Source organism: Palaemon carinicauda, chromosome 7 (assembly GCF_036898095.1).
Source record: "Palaemon carinicauda isolate YSFRI2023 chromosome 7, ASM3689809v2, whole genome shotgun sequence".
In the NCBI taxonomy this organism is placed as follows: Eukaryota; Metazoa; Arthropoda; class Malacostraca; order Decapoda; family Palaemonidae; genus Palaemon; species Palaemon carinicauda.
Window position 1 is genome coordinate 11,067,391 of NC_090731.1, and position 19,658 is coordinate 11,087,048.

General features: G+C 41.2%; 1 protein-coding gene across 6 annotated transcripts in view; it reads right to left on the bottom strand.

Annotated features, from left to right (window-relative positions):
- LOC137643836 (pre-mRNA cleavage complex 2 protein Pcf11-like) overlaps positions 1-19,658 on the bottom strand; it is an 80,795-nt gene that overhangs the window by 39,111 nt on the left and 22,026 nt on the right. For 2 of the 6 annotated variants that reach the window (XM_068376553.1, XM_068376551.1), the window contains exons 3-6: positions 13,046-13,228; positions 11,658-11,798; positions 11,347-11,400; positions 4,151-4,258 (exon numbers count right to left, since the gene is read on the bottom strand). In XM_068376553.1, the coding sequence (XP_068232654.1) occupies positions 4,151-4,258; positions 11,347-11,400; positions 11,658-11,798; positions 13,046-13,228 (486 nt within the window). The remainder of the gene's footprint in view (positions 1-4,150; positions 4,259-11,346; positions 11,401-11,657; positions 11,799-13,045; positions 13,229-19,658) is intronic. The other 4 variants (XM_068376552.1, XM_068376555.1, XM_068376554.1 and 1 more) reach the window with 4 other exon arrangements.

A 19,658-nucleotide genomic window follows, 5' to 3' on the forward strand; every position in this document is an offset into this window, starting at 1 on the left:
CTCATCATAATTTGTTGGACAGGAACTATGAACATATCAAATTTCATATTCCAAATCTAGATATTAATCTCGGGCACCGTCGTTCAATCAGTTACGTTATACATATTGCATAAGATATTTCATGATTCTGATCATTCTTTACATTCAGATCTTTCCGGACAGTATCCTGTTCGTAACACTAGGTATGCAGTTAAATCTAATAGTCATGCACTCTCCATCATGAAGCTCAATACAGTATTCTAGAAGTTTTATTCCAGGTGTGACCAAGTTGTGGAATGATCTTCCTAATCAGCTAGTTGAACAGATAGAACTTCAAAAATTAAAACTTCAAGCAAATGATTGTATGTTGAACAAGCTGACTTGTTTCTGTTCATAAAATCTTTAATTCTGACTGTTAATTATTTCTCATATATTTTATTCATCTCCTTATTTCCTTTCCTCACTGGGCTATTTTTCCCTGCTGGAGCCCAAGGGGATTATAGCATCTTGCTTTTCCAACTAGGCTTGTAGCTTAGCTTGTAATAATAACTTAGCAACTTAGTTTCTGCATATAGTGCTTAAGTTTGTGACAAATGTAGACAATTCCTCCATTGCCCTTAAAGAATAATTATAGAAAGCTAACTTATTTCATAGCTTTAGCCTCAGTCAGCTTGCAGCTTTCAGGAGAAATCAGTCTCCTAATCCTGACACTGTCATTTAGGACTTAAAGAGACCACACAGAACATTAAACCTCTAAGAATCTGATGACACACTTTGATATCATCTGTTCGTATAACCACAAGCGTTACATAGAAAATCTATTCAGCTTCCTATCGGAATTTTCAATTTCTTTCTATATTTATTCCTTTGTTAGTTACACCAAAACATCAACACAGGACGCCGTTGCTCCCTAGTAAAAATTCACGAGCCTCACAGTCGGGATCACGAAAAGGTTAACACCAAAAAAGTAGTAATGACAAAGGAAAAAACCCATTTTTGGAGGTCTTATGTAGTCTCTAAGACTCTCCCTCCTACCTACCTTCTTGCAGGGAAGGGTGGCATTTATTTCTCACTGTGAATATGGAAGATGGCAGCTTGACACAAGTGAAGTGTGCAAGTAGCAAGTAGCATTGTCTCCAGTAATAGTACTGGTTCTCGATAAAGCATCGTCATCGACTGACAGGTATTTTCAACACTGAAGTACTGTGTTGAGTTCAATAGCACCTAAACTCTAGGGTCTTCCTAATACACATGTTTTGTAAATTGAAATGCTGGCTAAGAGAAAGGGAGACAATATTTCTTTGGTATTCTATTGGATTCCCTGTTCTAGCCTTTTACAGCACCTCCGAAAAAATAGGGTCTTCCTTTGTCAGAACTTTATTCCATATAATACTGTGATATGTTTATGTCTTCTTCAAGTATCCCCCTGAAACCGTCGGTCTGATTCAACCACAAAATAACAACGATAAAAATTATAGTACAGTAAATAAAGACCTCTTGACTACTGTGGACTGATTAGCCTAACCAAGAAGAAGAAATCAAATCCACAAAACCATAAATATAACATAAAAATGTAAAGCAAAAAAATATGAATGCATACAGTGATGCAAATAAATACAGTACAGTACATAATAACTGACAAAGGATACTATAGAGCATGTAGCTCTTTTATTACATACTGTACTACAAAATAAGACATCACATCATTGATAAATACCACTTACACTTGGTTCTTTGAGTCAACTGCTTGACAACGAACCCAAAAGGACAGAGAATTGAACAAACGCAATGCAAAGCAAAGCCTTCAAATCTTATAAGATGAAAAGCCATACTTATACAACGGACTGATGCACTTTACATATTATTGTGGCCGCAAAACTATATTACTTACAAGTAATTTTGATTTACACATATAAGCATCTGCAAAAAAAGTTACTTCATTTGTAAAACAACAAGCAGTGAAAACAAAGTTTAGTTTCTTCTTAAAGTACGCGGGGTACATCTGCACAGTACAGTAGTCTTAACCCTTTTACCCCCAAAGGACGTACTGGTACGTTTCACAAAAGCCATCCCTTTACCACCATGGACGTACCGGTACGTCCTTGCAAAAAAGTGCTATTCAAATTTTTTTTTGCATATTTTTGATAGCTTTTTGAAAAACTTCAGGCATTTTCCAAGAGAATGAGACCAACCTGACCTCTCTATGACGAAAATTAAGGCTGTTAGAGCAATTTAAAAACGATACACTGCAAAATGTGCTTGAAAAAAAATAACCCCTGGGGGTTAAGGGTTGGAAATTTCCAAATAGCCTGGGGGTAAAAGGGTTAACTGACAGTGAGAAGCAGCAACTCAAAAGTATTTTATTGCCAACCTTCACAAAGCAATCAATATTCTTCGAGCCTCCTTGGACATAAAAATTAAGATTTAGTTTAGTTCAATTTCCCAAACATAGTGAGTTAAAATGAAGGAAATATCTACCTTTACTAATTACATCAATAAATATAGTTCCTCAAAACTATTCATTTCTTAATAGCTGCAAAGTCACCCAAAAAGTTATCTCAATGTGATCGTTCATTTGAATATTTTTGTAAAAAGCTTCCATTTACACCACATATCACCGCTACTCTAAAGCATCCAACCCATATGTTAAAGCAATTAGACTTCGTGAGGATGACCATTTGTCCAAAACTTAACCCTTTCACCCCCAAAGGACGTACCGGTACGTTCTTGCAAAACACTGTTAATTACATATTTTTACATATTAATAATAATTTTACGAGAAACTTCAGGCATTTTCCAAAAGAATGAGACCAACCTGACCTCTCTAGGACAAATATTAAGCTTTTTAGAGCAATTTTAAATAATTATATAGCAAAATGTGCTCGAAATTTAACCTTATGGTGGGGGTAAAAGGGTTAACTCATTACAACCTATAATTGAAGGAACAGCCTGTAAAATTTAACACAAGAATTCCTGATACACCTCGGGAGCGATGGCAGAGGTAGTGGGTTTAACTACACACAGTAACTTGCCGCAGAGTTATGGCGTCACAGGGTGCACCTCCTCAGAACAAGGTGTGTAAGGATTTCCTATGTGCAACTGTACATCACCAAATAAAGCCAACATTGTACACAAAATCAATAAAATTAAAATCTGTTCATAAAAAGTGGCTAATGAAACAGATTCACTAGCAGTGGAGGACTTTTATCTCATATATGGGGAATTACAAAATTTCAAATGAAAAAATAAATAAAAGAAAAGCTTCCTAAATTAATTTTGGTAAATTTCCAGGTTTGTAAGCAAACAATTTTGATTGCAATCACATATGAAAATACCAAAGAATTGAGAAGTTAACAGAATCTATATACTATACCAATGTTTTAAAAATTTAATTTGACAATTCTCTGGAAACATGTTCTCAAAAAATTTGCAAAAATTGCTACACATTAAATTTAGTCTCTCCATGAAATATACTAATCATATTTCTGAAGGTACGGTAATAACATTAGCCTCTAACCAAGCTTCGATCAAAGCAAGATCTTTAAAAAACAAAGAAAGTTTAAACAACTGGGTCTATAAGCACCAACAAATTATTCCAATACTCATACAAGTTTGCCAAATAAGCACTTTAATCATTTAAACTTACCATAAAATAGAAAAAATCTATTTACTCAAAATGTGGTATAAGAAGAAGGAAGTACAAATAAGATAACCTAAACAATACCTCTTTGCATATCCCCAGTCTACTAATAATAGAAATAAAAGCCTTACCAAATAAAATACAGTATATCTATCTACACAATCTATTAGCAAATCACAATGTTGTGATGTTAGTAGCCTCTAATAGCATACATTCATCATTTCCTACTTCGGGCTTCAAAGTCCTCAGACAGTCGTCTCTATTTTGAGAGGTATTGAATTAAAAGCTCAAGATAGAGATGACTGACAAAATCTAACAGAGGCCCTTTGCGACAATAGGCATAGGAGGAGATGATGAATAGTATACATTCCATACCTTTTCATAGAAAAGATTAATATATGTTTGGAATTAGCACCACAGGAAGACGTCTAAAATAGGTATTGAAAAAAAAAAAACCACTAAACATACCAAAAGCCAAGCAAAGGGGAATGTAAAGTACTAGAAAAAAAACATGGATATGTGTATCAGGACCTTTACGTCTTCCTTTACTGGTAACGGGGTTTTTTTCTTGATTTTGTATGATCGAAGAATCTCGGCTCGCCTCTCGGCAGAAAGTGAGGGGTCTTCGTTGGACTTGCTCTATAAGGTAACAGAAGGGACAAACATACAAATATAGAATGGACTATCAGTAAAGAAACAAACAAATAAAAACAGACAAACTATAAACATACTAATAATGTAAGAAAAAGACAAATGGTAAATAAAAAACTTTCAAGATGAACTGAAGTTTATGCAAATGCAATAGAGTAATTCATAATCTTTAGCATACCTACACAGGACCAGTACATTTGCACAATACTAAAAAAAACTGCGTATACTAGGACATTAAATTCAGAATGGTAAGAAACACTCAGATAATCGTCTACAAAAGTAATACAGTAGAGCATACCTACCGCCATTATCTTGTACAATAAATCTGCAAAACATAGCCTATATACGAAAAAAAAAACCATCTATTTTCCAAAATCAAAATGTTTAAAAATACAACAGCCTTAAAATAAATAAATGGCCAAATACATTTACCCAAGACTTGAAAACAATATAGGGTTGGAAAACACAATACAAATATTGAAAACAAGCGATGGTTAAGAAACCCAATACAAAAACTTGAAAACACCCAGGGGTAATAAATTTGCAAGCAAAACCACAAGCAATATTGTAAACACATCAATACCTCTCTTTAAGCCGTTTCACCTTAAGTCATATCCGACTCATCGTTGCTAATTTTTATAAATTCGATACAAAAATAAAATCCATATTATTTCGTATTCTACAACCTTACGTCAGCCTCTGTTACACAGTAACAATGAAAAACTTAAATAAAAATTTTCTTATAAAATTAGATAACACAAGAGTACATTCAATATGAAAATAGTATTATAATACATAAAATTTTAGAAATATAAACGAAAACACACGGTCCATATAATGACGCCATTTCAATCCTTCTCAAAGTCATACAACACAGTACAGGTATGTGTATGTATCCTGAATGAAGCACTCTTGACTCCATAAGTTTAAGCTGATCAATCAATTTGGGAATGGTTGTTAATAGTACGATAGGCTTAAAGTTTAACCCGTGATTGTCAAATATGAAATAAAAATAAGCTAAATTGTCTTATAACTCAAAATAAAGATAACAAAATTAAAAAGAAAAAAAAATATCAGCGACGAACAGCTTCTCTCTTGTTTCGACAAGAGGGCCTACCGCCTACGTACATAATTAGCTTCTTACAAGTGATTATTGACCTTTTGAATCTTTGCAATCTCAATGTCTGCCATAATTCGTATTTTTGCTAGCCATATGAACCTGAGTCCTTAACAGTACTTATGTTTGCATTTGTACTGGAACATTAGTGAATCCCAACTTTATGCTATAACAATCTCGTCGTCGCACCCACTCGTGTCCGAGTATTGGGTTCTGTCGTTAGCCATCAGCCTCCTATCAGAAGAAGGGTGGAGGAAACGAACGAATGCCAGTAGCTGGGTATATTGTTTTGGGTGGTCGTGGCTTTGCAACGGCCACGCACACACATCGTTTTCACCGCGGCTCAAGACATATGAGACAGGCGGCTTCTCCGATGTTGGTTGCATCGGGCTGCCGGGTTCTTGTTATGTCAAGGCCCGCCTTGTTGCCTGCCCGATAGGCATTGCCCTCTTCCGACGGCGCTGGGAAGCTCCGCCGTTGGGGTCTTGTTTGGTTTGATTTTGGAGTTTTCCTTCTCCTAGCCTTTGCCTATCTGAAATAAAGGAGAAGGCCTATAGGGGTCCAGTCTTGGATAAACTGGACATGATCAAGAGATATGAAAAGAAAAAAGCTCATGTTTTGGCCTGGCCCGGACAAGGACAATGGTGTCCACCATTATCCATGAAAAGGATGCCTTATTCTAGACATTTCTGAAAAGGCTCCGTTATCAATGTAAACGCCACCTCCTTTCACGTCCAGCAAGTCTAAGCAATGCTGTTTCAGGTAAAGTGACCATTGTTAATGTCTTAATATTTCTGTGGTACGTTTTTTTATTATTATATCTGGTTTCCAAGAAAGGATGGCAAGTTGTAAGTTCTTTGTCATCTATTTTGTCATGATAGGAAACATATACACCAATGAAAAGGGGCATTGATTTCCAGCTTACGTCAAAATATTATAAAAAGGGAGAAAACAATGGTGTTCATGAACTATAAAATAAAGAAATTAAATTAAAAAATCTGCTTAATAAAATCACTTACAAAATAAAGTTAAAAGAATCTTCCATTAATATATCAGATCTGAATGAGTTGAGCAACACAGTGTTGTAGCCTAAGAATTATCTGAGTATTTTCAAGCCAAGGCATGAAATCCTTTTTGGTACTCAAAGCTGAAGATAACTGAACTAGTTGATGGGTCATATGCACACAAAAAAATAAAGATATTCGTGGCATAAGTATGAAGGCTTAAAGCTTATGAGAGCTACTAAAGTACTTCAAGACTGCAACTGGGCAATGCACACCTTCAAGCTGGGAGCGTAACCAGTAAGACAAGAAAAATAGATCATAACTGAAAAAGTTACAGAAAGAAAAAATATGGCTCACTTAGAACCAACACAAATCACTGGTATGCTCATTCCTATATAATTTTAGTGCATGTAGAAAAAAGTTGACCAATATACATAACAAATTGGAAGAAACTTGTATTTTTCCTATTAAAACAAACCTTGAGCTTTGTTTAAAGAATACACTTTTGGCAAAGATGGAAAATAGCTATACAACTTTTTACAAGGTATAGCTACAAACAGCTAGTTAGCAGGGGGGTAGTACCAACTACCTCACTTACAGACACATACACATCTGTGTTATACCGTCACTTTTGATTGCAGGTAGTACTTGCCGGGGGATAGGTGATAGCGAGACAAATATGTGGGACTTCTACCCACTTAAAGGTGTCTTTCCCCATAAAGAGATCATGGTTTGTATTGTTAGGAAAAGTACAGTACAGTATCGAGTTAAACAAGGGAAATGGTTCATATCTACAGAGGATGCCAGTTTGCAGTATACCGAATGTGCTATACCACAAGAGAGGGGAAGATGAAGGAAAGAAGAAGACGGTCACTATGTCATTCATCACAGACTGACCCCAGGTAACGTCTGCCCCCAACCAACTGCTACTTGTTCAACAAAGAAGCTTGAGGTGTTTAGACCACGTGTTGTGCAGCCAGCATAACATGGAGAAGGTACGAAGGTTCCTGTGGGTTACGTCTTGCAGGTAGTGGGCTGTAAAGGTTGCCTGATGCTCCCACACACTCACTTGAAGTACCTGTACCACAGAGTAGTTTTTTAAATTATGAGCTCTGGGTCTACACCCCTGTGGGGAAGAGTCAGGATTCAAAGCATGATCTATTACCTGTCGAATCTATGAGATCGTATTCTTTGTGAGTCTCCTTTTGACCATGCGGTTGCCAACAAACATTTTAACATGGGAGCAAGCTTGTGTGGTTTGTCTGAGGTAATACCAGGGGAGAGAGAAAGAACGTCAACATTTCCCCGAGCCAAGAGCAAAAGTGGTGGTACAACACATATGTGTCTGAGTGGGATAACTGGTACCAACGCAACTAGTAGACCTGCTAACTAGTGTTGGGTAGTTGTACCTCGCTAAAAATCTTATGGTTAGCTTCAAGCTTTGCCGAGAGTATACAGTATTCCAAATAAAGAGCGGAAGGGTTTGTATGGATTGTCATAATAAAGCTCTTTTGCATACCAATGCAAAGAAATGATATCAATACTTGTACTGTATTAGTAAAACATGATCATAACTAGAGGGGCACTCAGTAGAGCGCAGACCTCCACAGTGGCAGCTTATTTTTCTTGACCTTGACCATTGATTTTGACATGTATTATTAGTGAGGATTTTTGTACACTCAAATAAGAACCGAGTTTTAAGTCTCTGTGACAACAATGTCCAAAGTTATGGCCGAATATGTGAATTGGACATTTTGCTTGACCGTGACTTTGACCTTTCAAAATTAAATAATTTCACGACTTTTTACATAACAGTTAATCCCTGCAAGTTTCATTACTCTACGATTAAAATTGTGGCCAGGAAGCTTTTCATAAACAAACAGGGACAAAAACATAACCTTCAAACTTTGTTGGCGGAGGCAATAAACTCAAAAGTAAAGTTTAAACTACTGTTACAAGTCTATTGTAATGTTGTCCTCAAAATAAAAATTCTTGACCAAGCAAACACCAAAAAACAAAGTCATAACTTGAAACTGATCAATTTGAAAGTTTTTTTTTGTTTTTTTTTGATGCAGAACATTCACCAGAACAAGTTAGGTAGGATAAAAAAGAGAATACACACACTTCGTATTGGTCACAGCGCACCATGTGTACCACATTTCAAGAATTAAAACCAAAGGTAGAAAGGACATCTTAATAGCTTTCATTGCAAGGGTACTAGCTAATCCCACGCATAAAGCCTGATAATTTTCTACTGTACAGTATGCATCAGTTTCAATTATCATCATCATTTAATTTTCTACTGTTCCTTTGGGGCTCTTACTGCTCATATCCAAGTGCATTAAATGTCATTCCCACATACATGAAAAAATCACAAATTTTAAGTAATTTGTATTTTTCCTAACAGTACTTACCTCGAACTACTTTCTTAGAAAAAGGAACGTCCTGGCCGACGGCCTCATCAGGATCCAGAAGTGGCCAAAATCATCATCCAGAAATGGGGTTCGCCAGTGATGGATCTCTTTGCAACAAGACTGAACACAAAGCTCCCCGTGTTTTGTTCTCCTGTGCCAGACCCAAGAGCAGCGTTAGAGGATGCCTTCCAGCACCCTTGGGACAATCTCAACGTTTACGCCTTCCCCCAGTTCACGATGCTCAGGCAGGTGCTCAACAGAGTAAGGAGGGCACACAACCTGAAGATGTCTGGTGGCCGGAGAGAGAGTGGTTCGTGGATCTAAAGGAACTAGCGTGCCTTCCACCTTGGCCTCTCCCGGACAGGCCAGACCTTCTCCGGCAGCCACACTTCCAAAGGTTCCACGAGAACCCTCGGTCCCTCCGCCTTCACGCGTGGAGGTTATCGAGCGCCTCCTGAGGAAGGAAGGCTATTCGTCGGGAACAGCAGCAAGGATGTCTGGGTATCTGAAGCGTTCATTGGCAGTGGTCTACCAAGCAAAGTGAGTCACTTTCACTAAGTGGTATTCCTCCAGGGGCATCAAGCCACTGAAGGCCTCCATTCCGGAGATTGCGGACTTCTTGGTCTATCTCACGGATGTGGTCAGCATGTCTATTCCAGCCATCAAGGGAGTCCGTGCAGCGTTAGGCCAAGTTTTCCTCCTGAAGGGCATCAAACTGGGAGCCTCTAGGCATATCTCGATGCTCATCAAGAGTTTCAAGCAGGTATGCCCCCTCAAGCCGTCAGGGTGCCGCAGTGGAATGTGGCCAGGGTCCTGAAGATGTTGTCGGAACCCTCGTTCGAGCCCCTAAAAGACATCGTAGATAAGGATCTCTCCCTCAAGACTGTTTTTCTGCTGGCGTTGGCCTCAGCAAAAAAGGGTAGGGGAGATTCACGGACTGTCTCACGATGTCTCACACTCGAAGGGTTGGCGGGAGGCTTCCTTCAAGTTCGTGCCTTCCTTTGTAGCTAAGACCCAAAATCCAGCCGTGTGGGATTCCAGGTTTGAGGTCTTCTCAATACCAGCAATTCCTCGTTTGGACAGCCCGGAGGACTTGAAGCTGTGCCCTGTCAGGGCGGTTAGGAAATACCTAGAGAGGACGGCTAGACTTCGACCTGGTATCAAAAGTCTTTTCGTCTCCACAGGCCCGGTGAAGAAGCCAGTCTCTAAGAACACTATCTCCTTCTGGCTGCGGCAGGTGATTATCAGGACCTACAGTAGTGCGGGAATTCCCCTTCCGGGTAAACCCAGGCCCCACGACATTAGGGGTCTAAGTACCTAGTTAGCATTCGAGAAAAATATGGCAGTGGGCCAGATCCTGAGAGCAGGCACCTGGGCTATCCCGTCAACCTTCACGGCTCATTACCTAAAGGACTATTCGAGGAAGTCCCTAGACGGGTTCTCAATAGGAACCATCATCTCCGCGCTCCAAACGATTTGACGGCATAGCCCCAGAAACAACCGCGGGTAGTAAGACCAAGAGACACAGGGTCGTTCCTTAAAACCTCCTTGTTCTTCCTCCCCCTATTTTCCGCTCGAAGATGGGCTCGGGTAGCCCCCTGAGCCGGGTTTCGAGACACAGGATCATCAGAAGGACATGTCTCCAAGGAATTCATGCAGAGTTGAGTTACTTAGACACTAACATGAGCTTTTTGTGTAGTTTTGCCTATTTTCCGTGTTTTCTGATTGGCAACAGAACCTAGCCTCCTATCTAGGTTCACCTGAGTATGCTTAGCTAGGTCTCTAGGTCTAGAAGGCCACTCCCACCTCCTAAAGCTTAAGTCTCCTAAGAAAGTAGTTCGAGGTAAGTACTCCGTGTTGGAACAAATCACAAATTTTAACCCTTTTACCCCCACCATAAGGTTAAATTTTGAGCACATTTTGCTATATATTTTCTTTAAATTGCTCTAACAGGCTTAATTTTTGTCCTAGAGAGGTCAGGTTGGTCTCATTCTTTTGGAAAATGCCTGATAAAGTTTCTCATAAAATTATCAAAAATATATAAAAACAGGTAATTAAGTGTTTTGCAAGAACGTACCGGTACGTCCTTTGGGGGTGAAAGGGTTAAGTAACTTGTATTTTTCCTAACAGTACTTACCTCGAACTACTTTCGGGTAATGGCCCGCCCTTCCTTCCCCGAGTGCCTTTACTAGCTTATTTCAGAATTGGGATTCATTATGTTTAAAAACAGGTTAAACGACTTTTAATCATACAACGAAAATTCTACTCATGTTCTAAATGAGTGACGATTTAAAAAAAAACAGCCTACGGACCACACGCTAACACTACGTAACAGACAGACGGCTAAATTCAAACTCTTAGCATCATCTTCTTGTGTTTGACAGACAAAACAGTTCTAGTTTAAACTACGTATGTTCTAGTACATGAAATGCAAAGAACATCGACAATGAGTACGCACAGGAGCAAGCATGATTATTTGCTAAAATGTTTTACAAAGGTATTCAAAATGGCTACACAAAAAAGACAAAAAAGAATACTCACCACAGGTTTTGGTGGTTCTGGTTTAGGCTCAGGCTCCACTTTCTGGTGTCGACCCTGGCAAATAAAAAAAATAATTTAATCTAGTAGAAAAAAAAATACTCTTATTGCCTATCCTTTACAGAAATAAATAAGCTTGGATGAAATGAATGACTCAACAAACAAAAAAGAATCGGCAATTTACAGCGCAAACAGTGCATTTCATCCTGCACAGCTGATAACAGTAATGCTGTTACATATAATTTCCAATATGAAATACAGCACACAACATTATTGCATATCAGAATCAATGGGGAAAAGCGTGGTAAATTCACCTTTTCCATATCTTTCTTTTTCTGTTCTAGTAAGATTCTTTTCTTTTTTAACTCTAGAATCTCCTCTTCCCGTTTGAGAATCTCCAGATCTTTCAAATCCTTCTCCCCTTTGGACAATGGACGAGATCCGCCCTTCATACCCTGTGAAAAAGAGTCAAGATATATCACTTCATACCCATAAAATGATATAGAAGTGATAGTCTTTCAACACTGCAGTTAATGTATAATAAATTCTAATCAACAGTATTTATACAGTATAAGAAGAACACTGATAAAGACATTAGGAGCAGGAGTCTCAATTTCTCAATTTAAAGTATAAAATTATTGGCTCCAAGTCATATCAAATATATCACTTGCTTTATATTAAATTCTAGAATATTCACCAACTTATAATACCTAAATACTCCACTGCAATTTTCACATTTAATAATTTTCAAGTTTGGCAAAGACCATGTAACTATACCCCTGAACTTGAACAGAAGTTACCTGATTCAAAACATGGCCTTCAAAAAAGTTCAGTGAACCATCAATCTTAATGCCTAAACTGTAACTTGTAACAAAAGTATGAAACCACTGAAATACATTAAAAAATACTAGACATGACTTCTTTACATATAAAAAAAGAAAAAAAAAATATCTTCGAATGACGAAAGGGTAAAATCACATGAGCCTGCAGTCTCCAGACTTCCCAGCATTAATTTATTACAAAATTAAGCAGAATGAACGAAGAGAGCAATCCTAATCTTTAAACCTCAACAACAAATGCGGCAGTTTCTAGTCCATTGCAGGACAAAGGCCTCAGATGCTGGCCAGTGTGGATTGGTAATGGTAGGCGATTTTCATCTGATCGCTCACAACAAACCAAACTATTATGGATGGCCTTGACAAGTACAGCTTTGCTGATCATGGTGATATGCAAACCCTCTCACCAAATTAAGGTATCCCCACTTATATAGGAATATTTATACCAACACACATTAACTATAGTGTGTGTGTAAATATATATATATATATATATATATATATATATATATATATATATATATATATATATATATATATATATATATATATATATATATATATATATATATATATATATATTTTACACACATACTGTACACTATAAGTGGAACTACTCCTTTCCATGAGTAGTGTAGTAATAATATATAACTCATCAGAACTAGAGATCAGGCAACAAATACAAGTGAAACTACTACGCAAGATGAAAATGCCAAGACGAGAGATGCTTCTGGGCAACAAGCTCAGAACTCCTAGGGACAAGGACCGACGCTGTAACGTACCAAAATCAAAACCTGCCGACTCGTCAAGAAGACAGGTGAGCAATGTCAATAGAACAAGCCATGCACAGAAAATAAAAAACTTACAATTACATTTGGATTGATATGAATTGTTTTAGCAGTGCCACCACCAGATGCCCCAGCAGCAACGGGCCATGCTGGGTCCACAGACTGGACTTTTGTGTCAAGCATGTAGAGCTTACTCTTGGGAAAGACTTCATTCCAGGTGTGACGAAGCTCGTATAGTTTTTTCCGGGTTTTTTCGTCACTCTGAAATAAAACGATACAATTGACTGATAATCACATATGTTATGAGCAAATTACCTCTTTTCACACAGAGAGGAGGGCCTCCCATCACTTCCAGGACTAATTCAATCACCCTATTATCTTCGTATATTTTGCATCAATACTAACAAACTTTCCTTTCTGGATTTCATTCATCCCAATAAAAATAACCTTGGTAATTGGCTTTCAAAATCTTAACGCTTAAATATCTTTTTCCCAATCTCAGCAGTTTTCAGTGATTCTTTCACAAGTTTTTTTTTCAGATACTATAAACTAAAAATCAATTCCTCCCAAAATTTACCAGATACTATAAACTGAAAATCAATTCCACCCAAAATTTGCCATTATGACTGTTAACTGGCTTCTATCATAGCTACAGTCATCACAAGATAATGAGTTTTTCTTACTTCCATCTTAATGTCAAACTAGAAACTGTCCTATCTGGAGTCTAATACTATCATCATAATAATGTAAATTTTTCATCATATTAAAAAATTTCACTCTAGAGGTTCAAATATGATTGTCAAATATATTATAGATTCAAAGATAGAATAACTGACGATATGATAAGAGCCTAAATGTCATGAAATATCTTTAAATATCCTACGGAAATGAAAAATTAGAGAACATAACACCAAAGCAGGAAACAAAATATTTCCGGTTGAAGCTTTTACGTTTTAAAGTGTCTCACGGGCTAGCCACAACTAGTTATAACAGATAACAACTATAATTGTTTCAACAAGAGCCCATTGTATCACACCAGGATATAAATATGTTATTTTCATTAGTAAAATAAATTTTTGAATATACTTACCCGATAATCATGTAGCTGTCAACTCCGTTGCCCGACAGAAATCTAAGGAGGGATACGCCAGCTATCACAATACTAGAAGGGGGTGTACTAACAGCGCCACCTGTGGCCAGGTACTCAAGTACTTCTTGTTGACACCTCCTCAATTATTCCTCGATCCCACTGGTTCTTTATGGGGAGGAAGGGAGGGTCAATTAAATCATGATTATCGGGTAAGTATATTCAAAAATTTATTTTACTAATGAAAATAACATTTTTCAATATTAAACTTACCCGATAATCATGTAGCTGATTTGCACCCAGGGGGGTGGGTGAAAACCAGTGAACAAGATTAAAGGATAGCCAAGTATCCCCACATTTCATATAACAGTTATCTCTAATAACAAATGAAATAATAAGTACCTGGTAAGGAAGTCGAATTGAACCGTTACTCTGCCTCTTTTTTAAGTTCGTCTTCCTTACTGAGCGCAGCGTTCCTCTTGGAGGCTGAATCAACCCAAGGTGCTAAAGTATATAGGGTTGCAACCCCTACTAAAGGACCTCTACACAACCTTTAACCCAGGCGCTTCTCAAGAATGAATTGACCACCCGCCAAATCAAAAGGATGCGGAAGGCTTCTTAGCCTACCGTAACAACCATAAAAACAACAAAAGAATTCAAGAGAAAAGTTAAAAAGGTTATGGGATTAAGGGAATGTAGTGGCTGAGCCCTCACCTACTACTGCACTCGCTGCTACGAATGGTCCCAGGGTGTAGCAGTTCTCGTAAAGAGACTGGACATCTTTCAGATAAAAAGATGCAAACACTGACTTGCTCCTCCAATAGGTTGCATCCATTACACTCTGCAGAGAACGGTTTTTATTAAAGGCCATCGAAGTAGCTACGGCTCTTACTTCGTGGGTCCTTACCTTCAGCAATGCAAGGTCTTCCTCCTTTAAGTGAGAATGTGCTTCTCTGATCAGAAGCCTTATATAATACGAAAGCCCATTCTTGGACATGGGTCTCGAGGGTTTCTTGATGGCACACCATAAGGCTTCTGACTGTCCTCGGAGAGGTTTAGACCTCTTTAGATAATATTTGAGAGCTCTGACAGGGCAAAGAACTCTCTCAAGTTCGTTACCTACCATGTTGGAAAGGCTAGGTATCTCGAACGATCTAGGCCAAGGACGTGAAGGAAGCTCGTTCTTTGCTAGGAATCCAAGCTGGAAAGAACATGTAGCAGACTCGGTCGTGAAACCAATGTTCTTGCTGAAGGCATGAACCTCACTGACTCTTTTAGCTGTTGCCAGGCAAACGAGAAAAAGAGTCTTGAGGGTAAGGTCCTTGAATGAAGCTGACTGGAGAGGTTCGAACCTAGATGTCATAAGGAACCTTAAGACTACGTCTAAATTCCAGCCTGGAGTGGAAAGACGACGATCTTTAGACGTCTCAAAAGACTTAAGAATGTCTTGAAGGTCCTTGTTGGAAGACAGGTCCAAACCTCTATGGAGGAGAACTGAGGCCAACATACTCCTATATCCCTTAATCGTAGGAGCTGAAAGGGATCTCTCATTTCTAAGATGAAGCAGGAAGTCAGCTATTTGGGTCACAGAGGTATTGGTAGAGGATATTGAATTGGCTCTACACCAGCTTCGGAAGACCTCCCACTTAGACTGGTAGACCCTACGAGTGGAAACCCTCCTTGCTCTGGCAATAGCCCTGGCTGCCTCCTTCGAAAAGCCTCGAGCTCTAGCGAATCTTTCGACAGTCTGAAGGCAGTCAGTTGAAGAGCGTGGAGGTTTGGATGTAACCTGTCTACGTGAGGTTGACGTAGAAGGTCCACTCTTAGAGGTAGAGTCCTGGGGAAGTCTACTAGCCATTGTAGTACCTCTGTGAACCATTCTCTTGCAGGCCAAAGGGGAGCAACCAGCGTCAGCCGTGTCCCTTCGTGCGAGACGAATTTCTGCAGAACCTTGTTGATTATCTTGAACGGAGGGAATGCGTACAGGTCGAGATGGGACCAGTTCAGTAGAAAGGCATCCACATGAACTGCTGCAGGGTCTGGAACAGGAGAACAAAACAGAGGAAGTCTCTTGGTCATGGAGGTGGCAAACAGATCTATGGTAGGTTGACCCCACAAGGTCCAAAGTCTGTTGCACACACTCTTGTGGAGGGTCCATTCCGTGGGAATGACCTGATTCCTTCTGCTCAGACGATCTGCTGACACGTTCATATTGCCCTGGATGAACCTCGTGACTAGAGAGAGGTTTAGACTTCTTGACCAAATGAGGAGGTCCCTTGCGATCTCGTAAAGGCTCCTCGAATGGGTCCCCCCTTGCTTGGAGATGTAAGCCAAGGCTGTGGTGTTGTCCGAGTTCACCTCCACCACTTTGCCTAGCAGGAGGGACTTGAAGTTCAACAGGGCTAGATGAACTGCCAGCAGTTCCTTGCAGTTGATGTGGAGAGATCGTTGTTCCTCGTTCCACATTCCGGAGCATTCCTTTCCGTCCAAGGTTGCACCCCAGCCCGAGTCCGATGCATCTGAGAAGAGATGAAGATTGGGGGTCTGAATGGCCAAGGATAGACCCTCTCTGAGAAGAAGGTTGTGCTTCCACCACAGGAGAGTGGTCTTCATCTCTTGGTTGATAGGGATAGAGATTGCTTCCAGGGTAGAACTCTTGTCCCAATGAGCTGCAAGGTGGAATTGAAGAGGGCGGAGGTGGAGTCTGCCCAGCTCGACAAACAGGGCTAGGGACGAGAGAGTCCCTGTGAGACTCATCCACTGTCTCACTGAGCAACTGTTCCTCTTCAGCATGCTCATGATGCACTCTAGGGCTTGGCTTATCCTGGGGGCCGATGGAAAAGCCCGAAAACTCTGACTCTGAATTTCCATTCCCAGATACACGATGGATTGTGAGGGAATGAGTTGAGATTTTTCCAAATTGACTAATAGACCCAGGTCTCTGATAAGGTCTAAAGTCCAATGAAGATTCTCCAGACAACGACGACTCGAGGAGGCTCTCAACAGCCAGTCGTCTAGGTAGAGGGAGGCTCTGATGTTTGACAAGTGAAGGAATTTGGCTACATTCCTCATCAGAAGGGTAAAGACCACAGGAGCTGTGCTTAGGCCAAAACACAGGGCTTGGAATTGGTAGACGACCTTTCCGAAAACGAATCTTAGGAAAGGTTGGGAGTCTGGATGAATCGGAACGTGAAAATAAGCATCTTTCAAGTCCAATGAGACCATCCAGTCCTCCTGTCTGACCGCTGCTAAGACCGACTTGGTCGTCTCCATCGTGAACGTCAGCTTGGTGACATACTCGTTGAGAGCGCTGACGTCCAGGACAGGTCTCCAACCTCCTGTCTTCTTGGCCACAAGAAAGAGGCGGTTGTAGAAGCCCGGGGATTGATGGTCCCGGACTACAACCACAGCCTTCTTCTGCACAAGAAGCGACACCTCCTGGTGCAAAGCTAGCCTCTTGTCCTCCTCTTTGTAGTTGGGAGAGAGGTTGATGGGCGAAGTGGTCAGAGGTGGTTGAAGGAAGAATGGAATCCTGTAACCGAACCTCAGCCAACTGACAGACTGTGCGTCTGCACCTCTCATCTCCCAAGCTCGCCAGAAGGTCTTGAGTCTGGCTCCTACTGTCGTCTGGAGAATCGGAGAGTCAGTGTTTTCCTTTGGATGGCTTGGATCCTTTCCTGGACTTGCCTCTGTAAGAGTCTGGACGGGAGCTTCCTCGGCTGGGGGCTCTACCACGAAAGGGCGGTATGAATCTAGTCGCAGGGGTATCAGTCACTGGGGAGCGGTAAGTCTTAGGGGCTGAGGTGGAAGCCTTAGACTTACGAGCCGAAGAAGCCACAAGATCGTGCGTGTCTTTCTGAATCAAAGCAGCCGACAAATCTTTAATGAGCTCTTCGGGAAAAATAAACTTCGAAAGAGGAGCAAACAGAAGTTGTGAACGTTGGCAAGGGGTAATGCTGGCGGAAAGGAAAGAACACAGCTGTTCTCTTTTCTTCAAAACCCCTGACACGAACAAGGACGCTAGCTCGCCCGATCCGTCTCTGATGGCCTTATCCATACAGGACATTAACAGCATGGCAGAATCTTTGTCCGTATGGGAGGTTTTCTTGCTGAGGGCCCCCAGGCACCAGTCGAGAAAATTAAACATTTCAAACGCTCTAAACACTCCTTTAAGCAAGTGATCCAAGTCCGAAAAGGTCCAACACACTTTTGAGCGTCTCATAGCAGATCTTCGAGGCGAGTCTACCAGACTTGAGAAGTCAGCCTGGGCAGAGGCAGGTATTCCCAAGCCTGGTGCTTCCCCTGTGGCATACCAAACGCTCGCTTTCGAAGTGAGCTTCGTTGGAGGGAACATGAAGGAAGTCTTGCCAAGAAGTTGCTTAGACTGCAGCCATTCCCCTAGGATCCTAAAAGCCCTCTTGGAGGATCTAGCTAGGACAAGCTTGGTATAGGAAGACTGAGCTTGTTGCACTCCCAGCGAAAACTCAGATGGTGGAGAGCGGGGTATAGCTGAGACAAAATGGTCTGGATAAACCTCCCTGAGAAGAGCCAAGACCTTGCGAAAATCAAGAGACTGTGGAGAGGGTCTGGAGTCGTCCACGTCCGAAGAGGGATCAAGGTGTGCTTCCTCATCATCCGAAATCTCAACCCCAGAATGAGGCGACGGGATCGGATACGAATGCTGAACCGCAGAGTCAGAACGAGCAGGAACAACAACAGAGGTGGAAGGAGGAGGTGCAGCAAGTTCCTGTTCCTGTGGTATGAGTGGAGCGTGAATAGATCGAGGCTGTGCAGAACAAGGTAAAGTTCCAGCAAGCAGAGATGTCTGAGTAGCAGGATCAGGGTGCACGGGTAGAGCTCGGTGCAGCAGCTGAGCAGACTGACTCACAGGTGGAAGAGGTTCAACATCGTACGCCTGGCAGATGGAGCTGCGACTGGGTGCAGCGAGTGCAGGCGGGTGCAGCACAGGCTGAACCGGTGCAGGAGGCTGGTGCACCACCGGTGCAGGCGGGTGCAGCAAAGGCTGAACGGGTGCAGGAGGTTGGTGCACCACCGGTGCAGGCGGGTGCAGCACAGGCTGAACGGGTGCAGGAGGTTGGTGCACCACCGGTGCAGGCGGGTGCAGCACAGGCTGAACGGGTGCAGGAGGTTGGTGCACCACCGGTGCAGGAGGGTGCAGCACAGGCTGAACCGGTGCAGGAGATAGGTGCACCACAGGTGCAGGAGGTGCAGCACTCTCAGCACGACACTCACGCATCAGGTCCGAAAGCTGAGCTTGCATGGACTGAAGCATAGACCACTTGGGATCAGCAGAGACAGTAGCAGACTGAGGTAAAGCCATAACAGTGGTTGCACCACCGGTGCAGCTCTGTTGTACCTTACTCCTCTTGGGCGGAGTACAATCGCTAGAAGACTGAGGCGAGTCAGAGCTGAGCCAACGACTGCAACCTGGCTGAGCACTCGCGGGTTGGACTCTGCGTTTAAGAGGTCTAGAGACCTGAGACCAACGATTCTTCCCCGAGAGAAGATCAGCGGACGAGCGGAAGACGGGCTCAATCGTCTGCAAGTGGGAGTGACGGTCTGTGGTAGACACGCCCGCAACCA